Source organism: Falco peregrinus, chromosome 4 (genome assembly GCF_023634155.1).
Source record: "Falco peregrinus isolate bFalPer1 chromosome 4, bFalPer1.pri, whole genome shotgun sequence".
NCBI classification, from domain to species: Eukaryota; Metazoa; Chordata; class Aves; order Falconiformes; family Falconidae; genus Falco; species Falco peregrinus.
Window position 1 is genome coordinate 27,447,561 of NC_073724.1, and position 17,487 is coordinate 27,465,047.

At 38.9% G+C, this 17,487-nt stretch overlaps 1 protein-coding gene across 2 annotated transcripts in view; it reads left to right on the plus strand.

Annotated features, from left to right (window-relative positions):
- FRMPD4 (FERM and PDZ domain containing 4) overlaps nucleotides 1-4,892 on the plus strand; it is a 298,663-nt gene extending 293,771 nt beyond the window's left edge. Inside the window, exons 16-17 of one of the 2 annotated variants that reach the window (XM_027785446.2) lie at nucleotides 33-1,304; nucleotides 2,526-4,892. In XM_027785446.2, the coding sequence (XP_027641247.2) occupies nucleotides 33-1,304; nucleotides 2,526-3,877 (2,624 nt within the window). In that variant the 3' untranslated portion in view covers nucleotides 3,878-4,892. Of the gene's footprint in view, nucleotides 1-32; nucleotides 1,305-2,520 lie in introns of both variants that reach the window. The other variant, XM_027785450.2, reaches the window with a different exon arrangement.
- The last annotated feature ends 12,595 nt before the right edge of the window (nucleotides 4,893-17,487 follow it).

Below are 17,487 nucleotides of genomic sequence, written 5' to 3' on the forward strand. Positions count from 1 at the left end.
TTAATTGACTTTTTATTTTTTGTGGCTTGCAGGTGTAGCTATCCTGCGAGCATATAGCCCTGAGTCATCTTCAGATTCTGGCAATGAAACAAATTCCTCTGAAATGACTGAAAGCTCTGAATTAGCCGCGGCACAGAAACAGTCAGAAAACACTGCACGTATGTTTTTGACCACAAGTGAAGGGTACCAACCCCTTGTGGAAGAGCAGACTGAATTTCCCATCACTAAGAATCAGGCTGGAGGGCCAGGCATGAAGCCCTCACAGCCTTTGGCTGGCCGTCAGGCTGCAGAGCTACAGTCAAAAGTTGTGCCTTCAAAGCAGATTCTTCATTCAGATAACATGGAAATGGAGCCAGAGACCATGGAAACAAAATCTGTCACTGATTATTTTAGCAAATTGCACATGGGATCCTTGGTATATTCTTGCACTAGTAAAAGGAAAAATAAGATGACAGACAGCGAAGTAAAAGCACCCTCTGATGGCAATGCTACTGTGAAAAAGCAACAGGGAACTAAAAAAGCAGAGGCTGATGAAGATCTAAAAGCTAAATTTGGAACTCTTTCAGCAAGAGACAGTCAACGCCTAAGCACTTTTAACGTGGAGAGAACTGCCTTTCGCCAAAGATGGTATGCTGCTGATGATGGGGCAGCAGATAAGCCAAGCCCAGAAACAGTGAATGGGAAGAATTTTCCAAGAGTTCCTGTCCTTGGTAAAACAGAAACTGACTGTAAGGATGAAGTGGATCCTGAGGTAGATCAGGATGATACCTCGGGGCTTAGCCAAGGTGAAAACTTTCTGTCAGATATGACTCCCGTGTCTTCAGCCAAAGACCTAAACGACACAGAAGATACCGATTTATCTGCAGATGACCATCCTTCAAAGCTTCCAGAAGCTGAGCAGGGTGTGGCTAGACTTTGTGAATATCACTTGGCTAAGCGCATGTCATCTCTGCAAAGTGAAGGCCATTTCTCGCTGCAAAGCTCTCAGTGCTCTTCAGTGGATGCAGGATGCAGCACAGGCAGTAGCACATGCGCTACCCCTGTTGAATCTCCTCTTTGTACCTCTGATGTTAAGCACATTATCTCTGACCCATCAATGAAAGGCATTGCCTATATTCCAGCAGATGAAAGAGCTGCCATTCTTCCAAACCATGGAACAACATACAAAGACCTGCACCAGCAGCCTGAAGCCGTGTGTCACAGAATGACGGTGCCTGTCGTGCATTCAGGAATTAATGCTGAACCACTGTTCGGCACTCTGAGAGAAGGATGTCATCGGATCCCCAAGATAAAAGAAACTACAGGTACAGGAGTAATAAAGTGTTTCTTATGGTTGTTTTTAAAGCTGCATGTTAACATTGAGGAATAGGTGAGACATTCACATTATCTTTACCTGAAACTACATCATCAAGCTGTTGATGCAGTGGGATTACACCTTCAGTGTAGCTATTCATTTTACTTGCACACATTGAGATATTCTTATGAGCTGCTTACAAAAATCAATTTTTTAAAAAAAAATTCTCATTACGTTTACAAATATTTGGGGGACACTGATGGAGAGGCCTCTCTTCCACTCTTTGGAAGACTCCAAAATCCATAGTCACTTTAGTTCCAGGATCTTTGTTAGATTATACAATGACTTCACAAGATATATTAATGTAGGAGAAAAAAAACCTGTGATTCATTTATTATGTATCTTACATGCTATTTCAGCAGATTGTCAAAAACATGCCAGTATGAATAAAAAGCTCTAAATGTAAGGATGAGAAAATGTCACTGCCTTATTAAGCATGTATTTACTTCATCATCTGACAGTAGGTGTTTCCTTAAAAAGTAATTTACATATAGAACCATTACTGCCTTTTTAAGTTCCAATTTCAAGAGATTTTATGAAATTACTGTTATAAAAAAAATGCACAGTTTTTTCAGAGATAGCACTGGAAATTCTTTCACTTGGGTTTTAAATGTTTCCCTCTTCCTGGATTGCAACCCATATGTAGCAGTGGTGAGTGAATGCATGAAAATCAAGAAGTGGAACAGACTAGGAGCTAGAATGAGAAATGTTATTCCTCTGCCAAAAAAAACCACATAACCAAACCAAAATTTACCATGAATGCACTTTCCATACCCTCTCAGGTGTAGTTAAAGAAGGTATTTTAATCTGAAAATATTCACCTAATTAGTTAATGGAAAACATGCAATCTATATACTGGGGAAGATTTAGGCCGTTTTATAGATGATTTTCTATTCCTTTTCTTGAGTAAGTCTGCTGTAGTGGAATGAGCAATTAACTATTCATAGGTTATAATTTGTTGATAGATTTTAAGAGGCATCTTAGTGAAATACAAAAGACACAAGGAACTAGCAGTGATTTTTTTGTGAAATATTTTGAGGAATGGTGACTACTGGGAAAGACTAGGAATCCCTTTGTCCTGACTGTTAAAGATACTTAAAAGTTCAGTCTCTGAATATTATCAGGGTGATGCTTAATTATTCTGTCTGCTCTTCTACTACCCCTAGTGTAGCTTTCACAGAGCCTGAAAAGGGAAGACAAGGAGGCATGCCTACAGCTTTTCCTAGACAGCCTCTAGCTGACTCCATCATGCTATCATCCATGCTATCAGAATCAAAGGTGCCAAGTCAAAATCAAGACTCTTGTGACATTCCCAAAGTAAATCAGGCTTGTGGGGCAACAGTTAGTTTACGGCCATATGACATGATAGGAGGAAGCCTCAGGATGCCGCACAACAGGAAAGTGCTGAGACGCAGCAGCAGCATCGTTGGAGGATCTGCGGGTATTGAGATGCTGTTTGAAAAGAAGGCAGCCACAGCCAGCTTGAAATGCTTGGACATCACCCGCAGGGATGAACCCAAATCAGAGGGAAGGGTGGAAGTTCCCCTGGGCAAAAAGCTGTCAAAAAGTTATTCCCAGAGTTGTGTGTACGTCAGCACTGACAGGAAGGATAGTAAGAGGTGTTCAGGCACAGGCAGCAGCCAGAAGGACTCCAAGCAGTGTCGAACATTGCCCTTGCGGAAGCTGGACACCAGCACCTGGAGGTGTCGTGGCCCCTTTAGCTATTGTTTCCTAAGCAGAGGAAACAACGACAATGATGATGAAGATGACCAAGACAGCCATCAGCTCTCATGTCTTGTCGAACCACAGATGCCGTGTGAGCTCGCAGAACCAGTTGGTCAGTCATTTTCCAGTGAAAATGAGCAGAAAGGCTTGGAGTCCCTGAAAACTGCTGAGCCCCCGCAAGATGAGGCAGTCAACATGCATGAGAAGGGCAGTGCTGACATCCAAGGTGGCCAAATTGATGTGAATCTCAATGATGTGGCCTTCGATGCACGAATCACACGAATAAATGTGATGAAAGAGAAGACATATGCAATGCCTGATGGATTTATTGCAGCACAAAAGGATGCCAACGAGCTACTCTCACTGGTCCGAGCAAGTATGGGCAAGAGAGAAGATTTACATCCAGAAACATATGACCTTAAACTTTCTAAGTACAAACAACTGTTATCTATGGAATCGAGACAGTTGGGAAGTGCCTGCAGGAAAATGGCCATGGCTGATAAAAGCCCTGAGGAAATGCTTTTAGCTATGACTTCCAGCTTTCAAGTACTCTGTTGCTTAACAGAAGCCTGCATGCGTTTAGTTAAAGTCATGAACTCTGAAACACAGCAGCAGGAAATTATAGCTAAGATAGATGAGGTTGTAATAAACTACATTTGTCTTCTGAAGGCTGCAGAAGCAGTGTCAGGCAAGACCTCCAGTGATTCTAGCATTAAACTCTTGGCTCGACATTCAACTACCATGGCCACTATTGTAAGCACACTAACACGTTCTCTTAAAATGCTTTTAAACAAATAAAATACAAAAGTCACTTCATAATCTACCTTTGCAAAGCCATACATAAAAAACTTTTATTTACTGTATGTGTATGAACTAATGTAACAAACTCAGCTTTCTCTGTATATTTTGTTATTTTATATAAAATAGTATGAATGAGATCAAAAAAAAGTTCAAATACTGAACACTGACAAAAGTAATGACCAGATCTGTCCTCCCGTTTATACAAAAAAAAAAAAAAAAAAAAAAAAAAAAAGCCAAAAGAACTCTCTCCCCAAGACCAGAAAAACGAACAGAAAAAATCCCACATAAGAATAAATTGATGTTTGGCTATTTTTCATATAGTCAAATTTATGGTTGTATAAGGTGAAGTTTTAAAGCCTGTTATGTCAATGAAGTTGTTTTCTGTTACATCCAAGTTTTCACTTGGAGAATGCTCCATGTTTAGAAATAATAAATTAAATCATAATGTATATAACACAATATTTAATGTTTTAAAATTATAATTTTTAAGCATTGAAAATAGCAAAAAGACATTTAAAATTCAAGAGACTATTATAGCTTACTAGAGAATATATATATATAATAAATGACTCTTTTGTTCATATGGCCTGAATTACATGATTCTTCTTTTCTAGGAAATTCTGTATTTAAAAAAAAAAAGTATTGAAAACACCAACTTCAGAGGGTATCTGGTGTATTTAGTGTTGGCATTTTAGATAGTGAAGGTAGCTGTGGAAGGCTGAGGACACAGAAACCAGAGTCATGGCGGTGTTCTCTCTGAAATGAAAGGCTGATGCCATACTGGTCAGACCGAAATGTGTAGAGCAGGTCTACACACTCCTTTCCCTGGTAAACTAGAGAGAGGACTGTCAGGAAATTCCAATGCTGTTTACTATTTCATCATATATCTATGGTGCATCTGAACAACACGAACTGCATCTATTTTGTTAAATATTTTATACTTCATATTTTATGATTCTGAATGTTTAACTGTACATAAGTTAGAAATAAAATGAAGTTTTCAGAATACAATAAATATCTCTGAAATATTTCCAGCTAGAGACAGTTCTTCTCTGAATGATGACAAAGGCAATTTGTGAATAATCTCTCCCACCTGAACCTTTCTGGAAAACATGTAGTCTTGTGCTTAAGAGACAGCCAAAGCAAAAGCTCTGTTTCACTTGGCAAATAGGCTTTCACAAGAGCATCTGTTAAACCTTTCAGTCACCGAGGAGCAGCAGCCCTTGTGGAAAGTGCAGAATACCATTCTCCAAACTGATGTAGGTAATTTTCATCTGTTTCTCATAATGTCACATGCAAAGAGTATCACCACTCTGTTTTGATAACCTACCCCTTCACATGAAGCACGTGTGAAGCTTTCTGTGCAGACCTAGAAAGACTAAACCAACAAAATGGATTTTTTGCCAAGGAAACATTTTCTTGCATAGTGATACCCTTCACTATGAAACCAAGATGTGTTTTTTCCTCTAGTTGCAGAGAAACATCTTCAAAAACACAGTATCAGAAGCTTAATCTGTTGTCCATAGGAGAAAACCCTGGTTTCTGAGACCAATTAACTTAGCACATGGCCTCACTCTTGAGGGCAGCTCAGAGGTAGGCTGCAGGCTGAATTATGTTGGTGGTGGGTGACAACAGCCTGTCCCATGTGGTGCTCACACTCAGTGCTCTCATTCTGGCAGCCCAGAGAGTGGGACTGTGTGCACTGTTCTTTTGCTACAACTACCAGCAAAATTCTCTCTGTGGTTTTTCAGTATTTCATACTAGGGAAAAAACAAGCTGAATTGTATTGGTACATCTTCCTGGACTGCTTTGTGACTTTATGTAAAAATGTCATCAGTGATTTGGAAATACCAAGTTTCAAAAATAGGTTTAGGATTGTCACAACTAAGCATTGACATAGATCATAGGGATGTGGCACTTTCAGAGTTGCTAGTCCAGTCCTTTTCATTCCACTCCATTTCATAAATTGATCTAACTGTATTTCAAATTGTAATTTGTTGTCCTTAGTGTTTAAGAACTTTTCTGTTTGTAAACTTGCTCATTTAGCTCCCTAAACTTAGCTATGGCAATATTTTCAGGTTTAACTAGTGGGGTTTTTTCCTCTCCTTTTTAATGCTGTTTCATAGAGTCATAGAATAATTTGGGTTGTATGGACCTGTAGAGTTCATCTAGTCCAACCCTTGCACAGAGCAGCTCTAATCAGATCAGGTTGCTAAGGGTGTTTCAAGATGTATTGGACACCCTGCAAGGATGGAGGTCCCACAACCTCTTGGGCCACCTGCTCCTACAATTGACAATCTTTATGGTTAAAAAAATAAAATTCTTTATGTCTAATCAGAATTTTACATGTCCCAACAATATCCATTGGCTTTCATTGTATCACTGTGCACCCTTTAGAAGAGCGAGGCTCTTTTCTCTGGTATCCTTCCCTCAGGTAGCTGTCGGCTGGAATAAAGTCTCCCCTAAACCTTCTCTCCTCCAGGCTGAGTAAAACCAGTTCCTTCAGCCTTTCCTCATATATTGTGTGCTCCAGCCCCTGACCAGCATGGTGACTCCCTGCTAGACTCCATGGTGTGACTTCATAAACCACCACCATGTTCCTGTCTCCATTTTGATAAATAGGATCGTGTAGCCAAGCTCTCTGAGTTGTCTCTTATAAGGCAGTTTCTCTTTGCTCTAGGATTTTAAATATCCCCATCCGCTACCATGTGAATGTCTTATTCGTAATCTTTCCACACGGAATTATATGCAGGCTTTTAAATGCTGCTTTATGAGGACTTTGTACAATGGCACAGCTGCTGGAAATAATTTGTCTGCCGTCTGCTAGAATCACATATATTCACAGGCATATTAGGTTGGTGTGTCATGATCATCCTTTGTCAGTATTTTCATCTTCCTTCTAGGCTCCAGGGAGACATTGTTGCAACCTTTCAATATTTAAAAGGGACTTATAAGAAGGCTGGGCACAGACATTTTAGTAGGTGTTGTTGCGATAGGACAAAGGGTAATGTTTTTAAACTAAAAGAAGGTAGATTTAGATAGGAAATAAGGAAAGAATTTTTTAAGATGAGGGCAGCGAAACACTGGAACAGGTCACCCAAGAGGTGGTAGATGCCCCATCCCTGGAAGCATTCAAGGTCAGATTGCATGGGGCTCTGAGCAACCTGGTCTAGTTGAAGATGTCCCTGCTCATTGCAGGGGGTTGGAATAGATGACTGTCATGGTTTAACTCCAGTCAGCAACTAAGTACCATGCATCCGCTCACTCACCCCCATGCCCCCTCACTGTAGGACGGGGAGGAAAATTGGAAAAAAGGTAAAACCCATGGGTTTTACTGACATAAGAACAGTTTAATAATTAAACTAAAATTAATAATAACAACAACAACTAAAATAATTGTAATGAAAAGGGAGACAACAAAAAGGAAGAGAAATAAAACCCAAGAAGGACAAGTGATGCACAATACAGCTGGTCACCAGCCACTGACTGATGCCCAGCCAGTCCCCGAGCAGCCATCAGTGGCTCTTGGCCAACTCCCCCTGGTTTATAACTGAGCATGATGTTCGATGGTATGGAATGTCCCTTTGTTGGGGTCAGCTGTCCTGGCTCTGCTCCCTCCCAGCTTCTTGAGCACCTGCTCACTGGCAGAGCACAGGAAACAGAAAAGTCCTTGACTTAGTACAAACACTACTTGGCAACAACCAAACCATTAGTGTGTTATCAACATTATTTTCATACTAAACCCAAAACCACAGTACTGTACCAGCCACCAGGAAGAAAATTAACTCTATCCCAGCCAAAACAGAACAAGGACCTTTAAAATTCCCTTCCAACCCAAGCTATTTTATGATTCTATGATTCTGCTTGTCCTGTCCAGCTAAAGAGATCCCTGGATGGTAATAGAAATAACTGCTAGTAATTCTGAAGCATATGACCTTGCATTTCAGTTGCTACTGAATTAGAACGTTTCTGTTAATCTTCAGCATTAAGGTGTCCTTGTCTTCCTATATGGCATCCTAATTGACTCCTACATTGATTGTACGTCTCAACTTCATGTCATCAGGAAATGTCATCGGGATGTACCTACTTCTTGCACTAAGTCAGTAAAGAACACTAAATAAGATATTGTCATCTGGAATATATTATACTTCTATAAATTTATATATATATATATATATATATACACTGTATGTTTAGTGATGTTTTTAATTGACAAAATGATAGGCATCTTCATGTTTAAGTCCCTGAGTTCAGGCTATTTTCTAAAATAACATTTGGCAAATTTTGCCATTCTGAAATTAAGAAACAAAGCTGCATACCAACATTTCTCTTCCTTCTATTTAATTGAAACTCCATCAGTTTGTGATCGCTGGAAGATCCAGAATGTTCCATGATGTCCTCACTGCTCATCAGAGATGTGAACTATTCACAGTAGCACATTGTTTGAAGCTGAGAATCGGGCTCCTGAGTAACTTTGTCAGAGAATTTATATCTGAGACCCTATGACTGCACTGAAATCCAGTTAAAGTTGGTCATATTTTACCAGGGATTAATTTGGCTTAATAGTATATAACTGTATTGCTGTTGCAGCAGATGTTAAAAGCCAGAGCCTCTTTGGACTAAGCACTAAACAGGTACAAAGTGAAAACTTGGTGCATGTCACAAGTAGCTTATTGCTGAGCATGTGGCACTAACATTAACCAGTCTTTATAACTTGCCGCTCAAAGTTCAGGAGCAGCTGTTCTGCCCAAAAAGAAAATGATCACAAGCTTCCACTGCCCTACCTGCGGAACAGCCCTACTGTGTTTTCAGATCTCAATTTGGTCAAAGCAATAGAGAGCATGATGCACTCACCATTTAAAAGATAAAATAAAGGGGTAATTGTATTTTCCTGTTGGTGTTTCCAAGGTGAAATTTTCTGTCAGTGCTGATGGAATTTGGGAGACGCTGATGGGTGAAAATTTGTGACAATAACAACACTTTCGAGACTTTAAAGCAATGGGTTCTGGGAAGAGGAAATTTAGGCTCACAAGATCTGGGAGCAAATCTCTGATTTCATGGCGGGGGGGGGGGGGGTGGGGGGGTGGGAAGGCAAAGTAACCTAGCAGCCTGTTGTACTTCAGTAACATGTAAACTTTCAGTGTTGATTTTGAAATGCACTTCTATTCCAAAAAGAGACTGTGCTATTAATGGCACATTTTCATGCAATAGGCCATATTTAGTTGCATTTTAAAGTTCATTTTGTGATTCTGAAAAAATACTTATTTATTCTGCGCCTGCAGGGTTAAGGAAGAGTAACCTGTTACATCTCCTGCTCCACTAAGAAAATCTTCTAAATTCTTTTTTTTAAGTGTTTGTCTCATTGTACTGGGTTTATGTGTACCTTATTGCTCAAGTTTGGGGGATGTTTGCTTTTTATGGTACCTGCACTTGCAACCATATTCTCATACTCTCAGCATGTTATATTTGACAGATGTTACCTAGAGCTATTTCAGTTTTTGACATCAGCCAACCAAGTTATTTATTGTTCGTATAGTCTTCATCAGTGTCTTCTTTCAGGATGACCTTTTAGCCTTGTCTGATCACTGTTATTTGAATTATATCTTGTCACCTGTAAAAGAGATGCCTTTATCTCCTCAGAAGAAGGCATGCTTCTCTGTGATCCCTTTGCCATATTTTTAAAAGGAGAATGGGAGGGTGTCAGAAGCTTAGATAGCAGCCTGAGAAGCCACAAAAGCTTCTTCTCATCTGTGAGCTCAAAACTGCAAAATGCTAATATTGCCACCGTCCTTGGCACAGGGGGAGGCTTTCATTCTGACACAACTAGAAATGGTTGCCCTAAGACTTATGCTCAATATGGCACTTTCCCCTAACCTTTCCATCATGATAAGATGAAGGCAGAACCTCTCAATCTAAGTGACTAAGGGATTGCTGCATAGACGTAGTCCCTAAGTCAGCATTGCTATTCCTTGAAGTATGAGAGCTTTCTCTTGTGGTGGCAACATCAAGGCGATTTCCACTGGGGGAGTAACGCTTAAACTGTCTCCACCTTTCCAAGAAGTAGCATGAGGTGTGTTCCCTCTGGGTTTGAATTTCTGTTTGGGCAACAGGATCAAACAGGGACTGGCCAAAGGATTGGAAGCTTCACATCAGTATCATGGAGTTCCACCTCATCTGAACTGCATGCAAGGCTTTCCATCATATCTAAAGGTGTTGACTCAAGAGAGGACATTACCACTCAACTATCCTTTTTTTAACTTGTTAACCTGAAGAGGGTGTGCATAGATTTTCTTTCTTTCTTCTGGAATTTGATTAGCCCTTGGCAGAGGGTCACAACTTACTAGATTCATTTATTAGTAGTTCATCTACCAGGCCCTCCCCAACTTTCTCAAAGAAAGTCTTGTCTGAGCTCTGCTGGTGGATCCAGCAGGAGTAGAATATATATCAGTTGATACAGATCAGGTTCTGTCCCACAATACTAATTTAACTCTTTCTTGAACACTCGTTCCTGTGTCTTCAACACCTTCATGAGACTAGTTCCACAATCGGGCTGCCTCTTGGGCAATTCCCTGATAGTGTGGTAAAGCATATATTCTCCAGGCCCTGTGTTTCCGTTTCAGGCAAGGTAAGGCAGGATGAAGGATGCCCACTGCAATGGTGGGGCAGAATTTTAATATCAAGGCCTCCTCCCTTTTTCAAAGAGACTTCTGCTGCTACTCCTGTACCTGTTATTGCAGAATGTGGGCTGTTTTGTTCATCCTGGTGTTCAAATGCTTTTCTCCGTGCTGCAGATGCAGGATGGGTCACTCTTTCAAGACTCCTATTTCTCTCTTGTCAGGGACAGCTTTATAAGTAATGGAAGGGAATGCATATTATTAACTAGGTTAGGCTTTTGGATTGATGTTTGTTGGTCTTCCCTTCCCATCAGTTCAGACTGTTCTGTTACCTGCTCAAACTGAAGCAGTCTAGTTCTTTGTTATAAGTTCCTTATCCTTATCCTATCCTAATCACAAGTTACAGTTGATTTAACATCCATCTCAGCCTTGAGCTTTAAGATTATTGAGATCTTTCCCTTCACCAGGCAAGTGAGTTACAGGAATTTGAATCTGGTGTTCCACATTCTCTTAGATTCTCCTGCAAGAAAGGTGGGTTGCTTTGTTGTCATCTTCTCTGTTAGAAAAATGAGAGAAACTCATATCCCTGTGGTTCCTTCTTTGACCTTGTTCTTCAAAGACAGACCATCTCTTAAGATGCAGCTGTCACATTTGCTGAAGGTGGTGTCTTAACATCAATTTGATTTATTTGTTTTCCTTTGTGTTCCTTTATGCTTCTAAGAAACATGCCTTATTTTGTATCTTTAATAGCAGAAGAACTCCCTTTATATTTGTAGTCCAGGCTTTCTCAGAACATACAGACTGTGTGTATCTCTGACAGGTCCGGTGGTTATCTAGATGGATGGTTGGTGTTTCAGTATTTGCTATAAAACTTAGGAATTTATACTTCCAACTGAGTATACAGCTCCAGTGAGACTGTTGAGTTACTGAACTGCTGTGTATCTACCATTCTTTTCCCAGGCACTGTGCCATCTCTGATGAGCTGCCTCAAGAGCTGCCACAGCACTTGGTAGAGTCAATCTAGAAGTGCTGTTTGCATAAGGGACATCAAGAACCTCTGCTAGATAATTTATGGCAGGTAATTACAAAGTTGCACAGTGTGAACAAACATATGGATATTAATTTGAAAGTAAAAAAAAAAAGAAAGAAGACACCCTGAGATCTATTAGCAGGCTCCCTTCAATGCCTCTGTGGCTGAGAAAGAACTAAAATGATTTATGGCGTGCTATGTTTTTTATGCCGTTGTGCCAAAGGTGATGACAACAGTGTGAATACATCCTCCATGGTACTGCAAAAGGAAAATCTCTGCAGTCTGGAGTGATAAGGTGTAGGTGTACCCTCAGAACTGATTTATTTATAGACCATGCCTCCTTAAGACAACTAATTACTGGTAAGTTCTGTTTCTTTCTTGAAGGCCAATACCAATTCTCTATTCTACCTGTGAATTCCATTAAAGGATAATGGGATAGCCATCTGTGTCAACAAAGATGGAGTTAAGCTTATAATAATAAACAGTATTGTTGTTTCTTACTATAAGCAAAGGGCAAAAAGAAGATAGTTGCCCCTAATACAGAATCTGCAGAGAACTGGTAACAGTTAATATAAAAACATAGTTTTTACAGTGTTTTTCAAATTGTTCTTCAGAGAGAAAAGATGTTTTCTAAATCCTTTTTGGCAGTGTATTGCAAGTTTCCTCCATATTGCTTATGCCTTTAAAACGACAGCATGAGGCAACAGAAAATGTCATCAGTGGCTTTATCCTTGAAAACATTCTTTTCATGTGCTAAACTGTAAGTTTGTATGTAGGATAAGTTTGAAGGTAGTGTATTTAGATGTTAATGGTGACAACCTGAAGGTTTCAGCCAGTGCTCCAGGCTTTAGTTTCAGAAGTATTGAGTTCCTTAATATAAATTAGGAAGTCTTCCAGTGTCCATGGAAGGACATGATCGTAGCACTACCTCATGGGAATCCCATCTTCCAGATGGCCTGTTTTATGCTGAAAGAGATGCCAAAGGATCCAGTTTTACTTTGATTTTTCCATTGCCTGTGAAATGGCCACAGAGGCAGCTGAGGATCTAGTCTGTCCCCGAGTCAGCAATGCAGAAGAGGTCATGGATGCCTGAAGAATTTCCTGGTCTGTAGTTTTGCTGAGACTGATCATCCTCTCATCCTCTGTGCAATTTCTGATATCTCTTGAATATTCATGGACTGCCCAAATTGCTGACAACCGTCATAAAAAACAGCCCCAACATCAAACTTTTCCTAGTACATAAACCCATGCTTATTTACCAAGATTATCTTCAACTGCTTTCTACAGGAAGAACAGGAAACTATTTGTGCTTCCTCTCTTAGTTCTCAAAGTCAGCATGTTTCAGTGGAAAGCTGTAAAGCTCCCCAGCCCCACTGAATATTTATTTTAGAGCATCTGCTACAGGTCAGTTCTACAAGCAAATAAAACATAGGCACAAATGTAGTACAGCTAATTTTACAGATGACCCTCTCCTTAGTAATACTGAATGATCACTGCCTGAAGCAGCCAGACGTACCTTTTAGCTTAGTCCAGTTTCAACAAATATAATGTCTCTGAAACAGTTACCTACACAGAACACTACCTGGATTAGACACTTAAATACAAGCGGTTTATCAGATTCATTTTTGTCTTTTTATAACTCTGCTTTCAAAATTTTTTTCATGTACCGCAGATAATCATATTTAATTCTTCTTGGTTTACACTTTTTTTTTTTTCACCAGACCTTGTTATTTCCTATTTTCTTCTTCCTTCCCTTGATTGTTAACTTTTTTACACCTGAAAACCATGTCTTAAGGAAGAGATGTATAGAGTATGTCTCTCATCAATGGTGCTTCACAGGGTTTTGCTTTAAAAAGTAGATCCTGCCTTCTAAAAAGGAAAATGTTTACTGCCGTATCTTCTCTTTAAATTGCTGAAACAGAATACTAAAAGAAAACCGTATTTAAATATATGGAAGAACTACAAGAGCAAGGCAGCAGTGTGTTCCTTGAGGAGTCAGGAAGGAGAAGTATTCACCAGAATAAACGAGGGTATGTCTTTCAGCTGCTTCATTTCTACACTGATTTGACTTCAGGTGAAACACAATGTCTGGAAAAAAAAACCCCAACCTTTGCCTTGGGGATGCTTCTGTGGAGATTCCTGCCAGCATGGAGAAAGTTGCATCTGGTGGAAAGGTTCAGGGATCTCCACCAAAACTCAGAGAAAGTCGTGAGGAGCCTTGGACAAGTGAAGTGTCTCTGTGGAGCCTGTGCGGCCCACATGGCTCTGCTTGTGGCATGAAGGTAAGACTGCAAATTAAATCCTTTTTCAAGTTTTATAAAGTCATTTCCAATGCTGCTGTTCTTCTGACTTAATTCCTCCTGCCAGTCTTACTGATTTTAAAAAAAGAATAGTTTTGAATGTTTTTTCTCTCCTCTCTTGCTATATGAAAGACCCAAATAAATGAGTAAATTAATTACTGGATGATAAAAAGAAAACTGATTCAACACGAAAACTTCTCTTGCATGTAAAACAATACATTAGTACAGTCAGTGTAGGTTTGAGGGCTCCTCTAGCAATTGTAGTATTATGAGTAAAAATTGTTAAAAGAAATTTGTGTAACTGAGTTACCCAGTGACAACTTATTTAAACACCATCTCAAGATACTGTAGTATCTATTTTATTTTTTTATTTGCTATTTTTTAAGCTTTATTTCTCCTTCCCTTCTTATTCTGAAATTCAGGAAAATGCAGTTTTCTTTGCAAAGCTTGTTGAAAAGGAATCTCATTTAAAATTACGTTATTCTTCCTGAATGTCCTTATCTGTACTTTGCAGGTTGAACATGAATACATTGGGAGTCTTTTTACACAATAATTTGCACTGTTTTACCCCTTATGTCCATAGGACCTTTGGATTGAAAGGTGCCTTCTGACAGAGTCTAACTGTGTTTTCTTGGTGCAGATAGGCAACTTCATGGTCTTTTTTTGTAGAGGGCTGTTCCAGAACATTACTGATGTAAGGTTTAGGGACCTGTTTTAAATTTCTAACCAAAGCCAAGGACAAAAGGCTAGTACTAGTACTACATCTTTTATTTAAATAGTTCTCTTCTGTCACTGATGCTTGTACATCAAATTTCAGGTGAGATCTGACCCATCTTTATATAGTGGTATTATTACTTCTATCTATGGAAAATTTCTTGTCTGGCACATCATAGGATCCCATTTGCCTTTCATGCCTGAAGTGCACTGGTGGCTTAGAGTCATTCTACAAATTACTACTATGCTCAGTTCTTTCTTTTCAATTAAAACTGATGAACTCCTAAATTACGGTGGAACATTTTTTCTGTCCCCAGGGTATAATTCATCTTGTTTGACTTTAATTATCTAAATGCTGGATATCGGGTATAAATCACCCAAAACTCTCTACAGTCAATGCAGGAAGAGAAAGAAGCATCTCTACAGGCACATTCAAAGGTGTCTGGGATAAATCACCTCCGGAATGTGTGTTTTTCTCTCCCTGTTGACAATATAGAGAGTCTAGACAACCAGCTCAGTCTCAGTGATTAATTTAGGAACATGAAGATGGCTGTCCTCCCCCAATTTTTCTTCACACCGTGCTGTTTTAAATTTTAATTCAGATCAATTAGTATTTGTCAAGATCATCTACTCTTCAGTTTTGCTGGTGACATCTGATCATCACCAAATTGATGATGCCTCCCATCTTGGAGTCAATGAAGTGCCTTTTTTTAAAGAATTAATCACGTTGTTTCTCCAGAAGAAATGCATTCAAAGCAAGTGATGTGCACCTTTTTCCAGTATCTGTTTGTGGATGTTATTTAGCCAGTTAGACCACCTATCCCAGCTTTTCCAACTTTTTCCTTGTCTAATTGTTTGCCTTATTCATACTTACATTTCCTAACATTTTGCTTATAAAGTTTTAGTACACTGTGAGAATTTATAGGAAAGTTTTGCCAGAGTTGCTGTGATTGGAGAAATTTGTTTGGTCACTTTTAATATTTTTCATGCAGAGTAATTCTAAACTTAGTTTCTTTTGTTTGATTTTTCTGCTGATTCAATTCCAAACAGAATATGGATTCCACCAAAGGTGCTTTAGAATGAAGCTACAGGTCAATTTAGTATCAAACAGTAAGGAACTGTTTCAGAACTAGTAATATTAAAGGTTTTCTTTGGGTTGCTAGAGCTGAATAGAGCTTGCTTAAATGCATTCAAAGTTCTTGAAATAAAATTTCTTTTACTGGATAATTAGTGGACTATGGTTAGTGAAAGAGAAAAATTTAGAATTTAAACAGCTGGAGATGTTTCTATTGGAGGTGTTCAAATGTGAACTATCCATGCTGGTCTCCCTTCAAACTGGAGAGAAGCAGGCACTACTAGATACTACTCACATCACTTCATCACTTGAAAGCAGTGGTCAAAAACAGGTAAGTGGATTCACATTTTGGAAATGCCCATTTATTTTTGATAAATTGTTAAGAGTCTGAGGATAACCAGCTGAAATGTTCATGCTTGCCTTGTAGATGTATAAAGTTGTATGCTCTTAATGCCAGCAAATGAAAGAACTCAGCTGGGAAATTATAAGGGCATTGACACTTATTGATTCTGAAGGTCTATGAAGCTTTCTACATTATTATTTTTTTTTAACATCTATCATTATTTTCCTAGTGTTTTCGCTTCTTAATTTTACGTCCTGGTATGCCATTAGCCCTTCTGAAAAGCATAATTGAGCAATGGATTAATAACTTTGATAATACTTCACAACTTGGTGTTGATTTTATTTTGTCACTGTCATGCCTATACTCATTCAAGTTGCAATGTACCAGCCTTCTCAGTCTCTCTGAGTGAGCCCCAGCACCGTCTGCCAGAGCTCCTTGTACACATACAACACACTTGCCTCCCTAAGCATTGCATATCATCAGTGCTGGAAATAAATGAGTTTTCATAGCCTGAAGATGAGTGTTTAGGTTTTAGCACCAAACTTAAATAGGAGTGATTAACAGCACTTCATATTTAGTCACAGTTTTACAATAGAACTTTCTGAATCCTTATTAGAATTTGTATAGAAATGACATAAATTGTATTTTGCAGAATTTGGAATAGGCAGGATTTCTAACTACATCTTTTCTCATATTTCTAAATCCCTGATCAAGTAAATTACAGATCAGTATTATTAAATAATAAGAGTAATAAACAGTAGAAAAAAGGCAGATGGAAAATGTAAAACATTATTTCAGGAATAATGTCATAGTTTTATAGAAGTCAAAAGACTATTTCCCTTTTCTTAGGCAAATGCCATGTTTTTGCTTGGAACATATGTTGATAATTTGGCAGAGGTTCACAAAACCTTTGTGTATTCCTTACATTCTGATTCAAAGGCTGAAGTTTTGTACAAATGAATCTCACAGTCTCAGATGGGCCATTTATGGGATTGTAACAGCTGTTTGTTTACATTTATTATTCAGGAGCACATCAGTTTCCACAAAACTACTCATGCTGCATATTCACAGCTTCCGCTAAATATCTTTCTCCATTCAAAATGGCCAAGTATGGTAACTACCTGAAGGTTAAACTTCTTTAAAAGCTGTTTGTTGACAGAGCAAAGTACATTTTGGTGGTTTTAAAACATTCTGCCAGCAATTCAGAAAAGTACTACATCAAAAGCAGTCCAGACACATGCACTCTTTACTTTTAACTTGCATCATCAGTGATGTCAGTGGGACTCTAGTAAAACAGTTGTTAATTAACTTATGTCCCTTCTTTTGGTGCTGCAGAATAAAAGCACAAAATGTTGTAGGAGTGACCTGAAGAGCAAACATTAGTTTGTTTGTTTCTTTATTAATAATTTATCTAGAATTGTTAAAGATATTTTAATGTTATCAAATTCTCCCAAGCTGTGGCAACATTTCTAGGGCTGGACCCCATCAATCTTGCTCAGGTCATTATGGTACAAGTTACTGTAAGGCTTGT